At 36.4% G+C, this 9,223-nt stretch overlaps 1 protein-coding gene across 1 annotated transcript in view; it reads left to right on the forward strand.

Moving 5' to 3' along the window:
- Positions 1-6,748, forward strand: part of LOC137399703 (cysteine-rich, acidic integral membrane protein-like) — a 12,055-nt gene extending 5,307 nt beyond the window's left edge. Inside the window, exons 4-9 of the mRNA XM_068085903.1 lie at positions 1,838-2,240; positions 2,367-2,407; positions 2,873-3,020; positions 4,065-4,102; positions 4,975-5,158; positions 6,584-6,748. Of these exons, the coding sequence (XP_067942004.1) occupies positions 1,838-2,240; positions 2,367-2,407; positions 2,873-3,020; positions 4,065-4,102; positions 4,975-5,158; positions 6,584-6,629 (860 nt within the window). The 3' untranslated portion in view covers positions 6,630-6,748. The remainder of the gene's footprint in view (positions 1-1,837; positions 2,241-2,366; positions 2,408-2,872; positions 3,021-4,064; positions 4,103-4,974; positions 5,159-6,583) is intronic.
- The last annotated feature ends 2,475 nt before the right edge of the window (positions 6,749-9,223 follow it).

The raw sequence follows: 9,223 nt of genomic DNA on the forward strand, positions 1-9,223 counted from the left end.
CTTTCTCTCTCTCTCTCTCTCTCTCTCTCTCTCTCTCTCTCTCTCTCTCTCTCTCTCTCTCTTTCTCTCTCTCTTTTCCTTTCTATCTCTCTTTCCCTCTCTCTCCCTCCCTCCCTCTCTCTCCCTCTCTTTCTCTCCCTCTCTTTTTCTCTCTCTCTCCCTCTCTCTCTCTCCCTCTCCTCCCTCTCCTTCTCTCTCTTTCTTTCTCTTTCTATCTCCCTTTCTCTCTCCCTCTTCCTCTCTTTCTCTCCTCCTTCTCCTTCTCTCTCTCTCTCTCTCTCTCTCTCTTTCTCTCCCTCTCTCCCTCTCTCCCTCTCTCCCTCTCTCTCCTTCTCATAGATCTAACCAACTGTACTTTAACTGGTACTTTAAAGTATCCTTTCTTGATCAAGACAATCTGACAAGAAATATTCAAATATTACACATTAGTAGCTGCTTGCAAATACAATCCTTCTCAGGCTGATTGGTAAGTACAAGGCTGCTGTAGATACTAATATGAGATCCAAAGCTTGTTTGTGCGCATTGTTTAGAATTTATTAGATAGGTTGGTTGGTATCCACTCCACTCTATTATCTTCACTATAAGTAAAGCTCTTGTTTGAAGCTGAACAATCCTTTGATAAAGTAACACAGGAAAGGACTGAAAAGAGAAGAACAACTTTAATAAATGCTGCCAGTACCTATGATTAATTAAATTATTTTAGTTTAGAGGCTATACAGGTACAAGGTCAGCCGTTTGCGAGTAGAATTTGAAGGTTGCCAAGGTTACGGTATATAGTTATAGCAAAATTTCTTACTGGCTCTGAACTCAATCTGTCTGGTCTCTGAATAATGACTACCAGATTTACTCGTAATAAGCGATAAGATCACAAGCAGAAGCATTAGCTACCCAAATCATTTGTGAGGCACACACTTTGCACCAAGAATGCAAGCAAGGATGGTGATCATGGAACAAGACAGTGCATTACACTTGTCTGCGAGGTCAAGAGGTCAAACCTCTGTCGGACAGATGGCAGTCAGCCAGGATAAAGAAACATACAGAAAACACCATTTTCTGGAGCATATCTACTCGTGCCTGTTGACACTGCATACATTATACACTCTAGTGATGGTGTCAGATATGCATTATATTATATACCTTGAAACTTACCTTGAAACTTGACTTGAAATTTACTTATCACCATTCATACTGTATTTATTCTCTATTGGTCGATCATTACCTACTAAATTCTGCAGAAATGTCTATTGGCTACAACCTGTTGTTATGTCAGATAAAAACATAGTTTGAGATTTATCCCATTCAAACCTGCTCGATCACTTTAGAAATGGTAACACCATCATACAATCGGCAAAAATCCACAGACATTAACTATAGTTTTCTCAATAGCAAAGAGAAAAATCCACACATTTTCAACATTTTCAACACAATTTTCAATGAGACAGGAGAGCATTACTCCAAATGAGTTATTGCTCAGGGTTCTGTCAACCCTGTTCCCTATATAAAGAAACACCCCACAGATAAGCTTCAAAATACCCATATAACCTTAAGATATAAAATCTTTTTTTTACAGTATTGGCAGGGTGAAAACCTGTTTCTACAGTTTTAATGTTTAAGTGAAGTGCTTCGTTTTGTTGTATTGATTTTAGATATTAAGATGACAGTATTAAGATTGACAGTATTATAATCTGTATAAGTTATCCTTTTTGAGAAGCTAGCAACTATTTCTGTTTTATTAACTCGAGTCTTACCTGCACTAGCTTCTGTCACATGATATCACGTTTACATCTTTTCATTATCCTCTGCAACTTGGACTTTGTATTTCAAATAACAATTTTAGAAACTGAAGATTCTTCCAAAGAAACGGGTGGTGCACCTGTAACAAAAGCAGATGCTACACCCAAGGCAGATTATAAACCTCAGACAGATGATGCACCTGAAGCGGATTCTAAACCTAAGACAAGTGAAGCACCCAAGGCAGAGCTTGAACCAAAGGCAGATGCTACTCTCAAGACAGATCCTGAACCAACGGCAGATATCACAACCAAAACAGATGTTAAAACTACAGTGAACACTCTTGGTGAAGGAGAGGCCACACAACAGGAGGAAGCTATATCCGGGAATAATGTTACAGCGAACCTAAATACAGCCCTTGGAGTGGGTGAAACACAAAAAGAAGAGAAAACACCATCAGAGAACGCCAGACTTAAACAGGAAAATGCAGACATTCCAAATGAGACTGCGTAAGTATATAAGATGCAAGCGTACACTTATAGCGGGATCCTTTTCAACTTAACTTTGAGTCACATTCAACTCTCATCTAATTAAAAGTCTTATAGATTGCAAGTTTATGTTGTTCTCATTGGCAGAAAAGATAAAGAAGAAGATGATGATTGGAGTAAAACAGAAGGTAAGAAAGACAAGCCTGAATACCAGCTCAAACGCTGACGCGTTTAGAAAAGTTGTAGCATTAAGATGCTTTTTTGATAGCTGTTATGTTGAGGTTGTCTCTAATTGCTGTCTCTAATTAGTCTAGGTGATAGACAGAAAAGGTTCATCAAGCAAAATACAAGAATAGTCAGTCAACCTACTATTTTACATTTTGTCAAGTTGGCAAGAAGGATCTCAGGGCTTTTATTACACTCAAATATTATACCAAAAGATTGATTTAAATTCACTAAGATTTGTTGGATGATAATGTGTTTAGCCTTGTTCTTAGTTAGAGTAAAGAATAAACAGCAAACCAGATGTATGCCTACAACTTTAGGATGACTGAAGCAGACTAATTACGTGTTTGAAGCTCTAATATTTTTAATCTGCGAGTCACAGATTTCTTTTAAAAGAACCAAATATTGCATCTGTTTCTTGATACTAGAGCCCTCACGAACATTGTCTCTGAAGAAGGCAGGGTCTTTGTCAAGCAAGAAACTTCAACCAGACAATATAAAAATCGAAGTTGCATATCTCTCAAATGATCAGGCAGATTCTGGAGTGCCAACAGTTCAAACAGGCAAAAAGAGTGTGTAAGTTATGCAGAACTAAAACAGCCTGCCTTGGATAATAAATTTACTGTATTGATTATTGGTCAATAAACTGGTTGAGTATAACATTCCGGTTTAACCTCACCCTTACCCTTACCCTCACCCTCACCCTCACCTTCACCCTTATCCTTATCCTCACCCTCATCCTTACCCTCACCCTCACCATTAGCCTCACCCTTACCCTCACCCTCACCCTTACCCTCACCCTCACCCTTACCCTCACCATTACCTTCACATCAGTACATGCAGTTAATAGAGACAAACTTTTTTGTTTTCTCATATTTCATGTTTTGTATTTTATTACAGTCTATAAAATTTTAGTGTAATCTCGTTGGGCTGCTTTTGTATTAGATAGCTGTTGTGGAATCAGATGAAAAGTCTTAAACCTGTAAATCTTTGTTATATTCAGAGTATGCAGGGTTTACTGGAACTACATTTGTCCAACTCTTTTGGACACTATGGCAACTGTTTAACATTTTGCATAACAATATATATGACTGTTTTACACTTTGCATAACAATATATATGACTGTTTTACACTTTGCATAACAATATATATGACTGTTTTACACTTTGCATAACAATATATATGACTGTTTTACACTTTGCATAACAATATATATGACTGTTTTACACTTTGCATAACAATATATATGACAGTTTTACACTTTGCATAACAATATATATGACTGTTTTACACTTTGCATAACAATATATATGACTGTTTTACACTTTGCATAACAATATATATGACTGTTTTACACTTTGCATAACAATATATATGACTGTTTTACACTTTGCATAACAATATATATGACTGTTTTACACTTTGCATAACAATATATATGACTGTTTTACACTTTGCATAACAATATATATGACTGTTTTACACTTTGCATAACAATATATATTACTGTTTTACACTTTGCATAACAATATATATGACTGTTTTAAAAAGAATATTTGGTATTTAACTGAAGTTTTATTGATTTATCAGTCTTATCCGTCTCCTTTCCTTATTTCCAGAGACGCGCTGAGAAAGATTTTTGAGAATGAAGATGGTGGTAAGTGTTACACATTCTGAGAGCATTATTTTGAACGACTGTAATTCTAGTGGTTTTAGTTTACGTGAGCTTTTCCTTCATGAATATTGTTGCTTAAGATCAACACTTGCTTACAGTTCATATCAGGTAAGTTGCTCATCACTAAAAACTACCCGCATTACTCGTCACGCGTTTATCTAGGCTTCAAATTATGACCATCCCTGGTTGGAATCACCTTCTGACAGCTTTCTTAGGACTTTACTCGGTTTATCTCCCTTAACCATTTAGGTAGATGTATTTACATTTTTCTACTCAATTATATTTTACACAATTATGTGCTGGTGCTACGGAGTGCTAAGTACAACTTGTGTAATCCAGTTGATTGCAGAATGTCTCACATTGTAGTATGCTGCATGATTTTGCATTGAGCTTCTCAAATCTTTTTGCCTTTTCACACAGTATTTTTCACTATAATATTTACTTGCCAAATTATATTGTAAAGCGCAAGCAAACATTGTTCAATGGAGTTGAACTTTTGATGAGACCAGTTACACCAAAGAAATAAATATTGTCAAAATCAGATTCTCATTTACGGCATACTTATCATACATGTTTATTGCTTACGTTGCATTTACAGAGCATCAACTAAGCTTAAATATATAACAAAGCAATCGCATGTTTTTGGTTCTGAAATCCCATTAAGTTATTTTGTATTTGCTAAGATAATCTTCAAAATCATTTAAATCATCAAAAAAGTTGTTAGACAATGGAGCATGTCAAGACATTATTTTATCCTGTCTTTCCAACTTCCTCTGTCAGCTAGTATAAAGGTTACTTAACTAAACTTGTCTCTAGTTAACTGAGAATGTAATAGCAACCTTATAACATTACAGAGCAGGCAAATGCTACGAATGAACCTCAAGGGTCTAGCTTTCACAGCAAAGGACATCCTCTTAGTCTTACCAGTACCGAAGATCCAGCAGCAAACAACTATCAGAACGATCCGCAATTAATTATTGTCAAAACCGATCAACAGCTGCCAGATATACCGTCAGTTACCACAACTTCAGCTGCAGAGTAAGTTACTCGTACCTTCTTTAAAAATGTTCTTGAAATGGCAGCATGCGTTTGCGTAATTGCAAGTTTGACCTTTAATCAAGAACCTCGAGCCCTGCACATATCCTCTTTTAGAACTTGTACAACGATCAGAACAAACAACAGTGAGCAGCAATTTGAGCAACAAAACATTGGGTGTCAAGGTCAAGCTGACTTATGCTAGTTGTCAATGTGATACTGGATAACCTTAGCTTTCATGTCTGAGCCTCAAATATGACTTCTTTTTCACCATTAAACCCTGCAGTGTTTCATTTTGCTTTAAAGGTTGACTTGCAACAAAATTCACATTACAGTTATTTGATATCAAAAGAATCACCATGTCTTACTCTGTTGTGTTGTAGGTGCAAAATATGTGGGAATGTGATTACAAGCTCTTAAAAGCTCAAAAATTAACAGTTAATCGCAGCCACACGAGACCGTCGTAGTTTAGATTCTCTTTCCAAAACGGCTCAAATGTGATGTAGCTGTGGTAGATGGTTTCTGTTTACACTTTTATGCAACCTGACTCGTCAACATATTTTCACAAATATACTTCACGCTTGCAATAAAACCATGTCTTTTGTTCTTACGCGTCTGTTTTATCGTCATTGTAATGCTGTCACTTTTAGCAGTGATATCTTATAACTTATCGTAAAAATTCATTTAATTTTTTAACCTTACCTCGAAGGAGTACATATCATTGTCTGATAATCATGACGAGCCTGTTGGTCACCTGTGATAATCGAAAAGTGCCGCAAAAATTATTTTTGAAGTATTGGGTCACATGATCAGATTATGACTTGACGATTAGTTCAAGCCGAAACAAAACTGTAAAGTAGCGAGCGTCTATATTTGATACGGGGATTTCGGTAAAACCCGAAGCGTTTGTCATAAACTAGTGCTACGATAAAATTATATTGAGCTTTTTATTGGCCTTTCACTTCGCGTGAGACCATCACGTGGCAAGACAATAACCAAACTGTCATGGCTACGTCGGAGAATTAAACGGATTCCAATCTACCGCGGCTTTTCGTTTTTGAGCTTTTATGAGCTTGTAATCACATTTCTACATGTTTGGCACCTACAACACAACAGAGTAAGACGTGGTGAATCTTCTGATACCAAATAACTGTAATGTGAATTTTATTGCAAGTCAACCTTTACATGTAAGTATCATGGCATGACTCACGGAGTTGCCCACATGCTGGTTGAACATTTTAGGTAATGTTAGCTCTTACAATTTTAATAAGTAGTATTGTAGTAATGTCATGTTGTGGTAATGTTATGTTGTAGTAATGCTATGTTGTAGTGATGTTTTGTTGTAATAGTATTGTGTTGCAGTCACTCTGTGTTGTGGCATGTGGTGTGCATGAAGTGCTGTTACGTGTTAATATGTGCACTTTGTAGAGTAGAAGAGGGTTCGACGATAGATGGATGGGAGGCGAGGTACTAGACCATCGTTTAATGTAAGACTACAGTTGGCTTTCGAAAATGAATCTCTTCTTCACCTGCCGGTGTTCGGCTTAGCAGCCATCAATGTTTTGTTATTACAGTAATTTAACTATGTTATATATGAATTCCTTATAATAAAACTATTATCACCTACAATACAACGAGTTGTAGCACTACTTGAAGGGTTGAGTGGCTTTGAAAATATCTGTAACAAATAAATTTTCGAAGAATGTAATACCTTGGAATACGTCCAAACAAGTTCTTCAAATATGCTAGCACTTCTTCCTCTCATAGCTTCCTCTTCCTATCTCATCACTGCCTCTTTCATCACTTCCTCTCTCATCACTTCCTCTCTCATCACTTCCTCTTTCATCACTTCCTCTTTCATCACTTCCTCTCTCATCACTTCCTCTTTCATCACTTCCTCTTTCATCACTTCCTCTCTTATCACTTCCTCTCTCATCACTTCCTCTTCCTCTCTCATCACTTCCTCTTCCTCTCTCATCACTTCCTCTCTCATCACTTCCTCTCTCATCACTTCCTCTCTCATCACTTCCTCTCTCATCACTTCCTCTCTCATCACTTCCTCTCTCATCACTTCACCTCTCATCACTTCCTCTTCCTCTCCTCTAGTAACCTTTACTAGTAACAGAGAATAAAAACAAACTACAAACAATACGACCTGGTGAAGAAGCAGAATCACACCAATCATGCAAAGAGTGTCCTGAGAACTAAACATAGTGCTGCCACAGAATACAGGTGTTTATTATACCTAGTTTGGTAGGATTCTATATCGACTGACACGTTGTGCACATGCTATATATACGTAGAGTGTAAAGGTTTACATTTTAGTGCAAGCCCTGTATCTACAGGGCTTGCACTAAATGTACTAATCCCCATACTAATGACCTGACCTGCTTTTGTATTTTCTGAGGCATTTAGAAGTGAAAGCTAAATCAAGGTTTTCTATTCTTATGAGGTATAAAGGTCGGTTTTGAACCACCCAGAAACCAGCTTAAACCAAATACGAAGGTGGATTTTCTATCAGCTCTAAACTGCAGTGAATTACAGGTTTGTTGTTCGTTTAGTACCTTACCTTGCTTGACTCAGAGATTGGTCAACCATTTAGTGTCATTTTGTGTTAATGCTTGTCAGAGTGAGTCTCACTGTAATTATTTTCATCATTGTTATCTGACTCTGATAGAAATAAACAAGATCTCACCATCTTCACTACAAACTGGTTTCTTGCATGCCAAATAGAGCACACTATAATTCAAGTGTCTGCTGTCATTACTTGTTTACGGAGCCACCTGCTTTAACAGGTGCTATCTACCTAAACTTAGACTGCATCCAACATAATAAAACCAAAATTAGCTACAGATAATAAGATTCCACCACTGCCACTTGCAGATATAAAATAAATAGGAAGGTTTATGTGTTGTGCTGCCTAGGACATCGATGATGTATTTGGAGTAGTACTCTTTGAAAGCAGTGATAAGACAACTTTAACTTTTATTGATTTTATTACTGTTCTCAACTAGGTATATGACACTATACATACACGCAAGATGATAAACTATACACGTGTGTTACAGTGTACATACAGGAAACAATCGACTCAACTTTTACATACGTATAATGGCTAATTAGGCATGTTACACTGTCCATACACGAAAGAATTTGGATTGCAGTGCTTATATTAGACTTCTATGAATTGCAGCTTGCATACAAAAGGCACATATGCTATATACATGTGCGTGTATATTACTAAAGACAAATTGAATTTTGACAACAAAAAACATGCCTTGTATATATGTATACATGATACATCTTCTGTATACTACGGTGCAAACATGTGACATGTATTTTACAGAGTAGATGTATGTTCATTACATTACAGTATAGAAAACACTTTTTATTTATTTTTGTGTATACTTGCCATTGGAGTCAGTTGAACAACAAAAAACATGCCTTGTATATATGTATACATGATACATCTTCTGTATACTACGGTGCAAACATGTGACATGTATTTTACAGAGTAGATGTATGTACATTACATTACAGTATAGAAAACACTTTTTATTTATTTTTGTGTATACTTGCCATTGGAGTCAGTTTTAGAAAAAGATGACTAGTCTATGACACTAGCAGTTAGAAATTTATATTATCTAGTCAACAAATAACTAGATCTTCAAAAAGACTTGTTGTCAGAGAAGGTCTGTTTTACCATTCCACTTAATATTAGATACAACCAAACTTATGATGAATTACCATACACTTCTATCTCAATCAAAAAAGTATTGATGAACTGTACGTAATGCACCAATGCACAAAAATCCTTTGACGCTTGTCGGGCTGAGCGGCAACCGTAAAGATATTTTTTGTAATTGATCGATGATATCCAGTCATACTCTGTGATATTACAATATTCCTGAGACTGGTGGAAAGTCAGCAAGCCCAGTTAACAGTAACTGTTACTAGTAAAGATTACTTACTACTAAAAGTTTTATCCACCTTTGTATTTGGTTAAAGCTATTTTCTGGGTGGTCCAAAACCGACCTTTTTACCTCATAAGGATACAAAAACTTGGTG

This window comes from Watersipora subatra, chromosome 7 (assembly GCF_963576615.1).
Source record: "Watersipora subatra chromosome 7, tzWatSuba1.1, whole genome shotgun sequence".
In the NCBI taxonomy this organism is placed as follows: Eukaryota; Metazoa; Bryozoa; class Gymnolaemata; order Cheilostomatida; family Watersiporidae; genus Watersipora; species Watersipora subatra.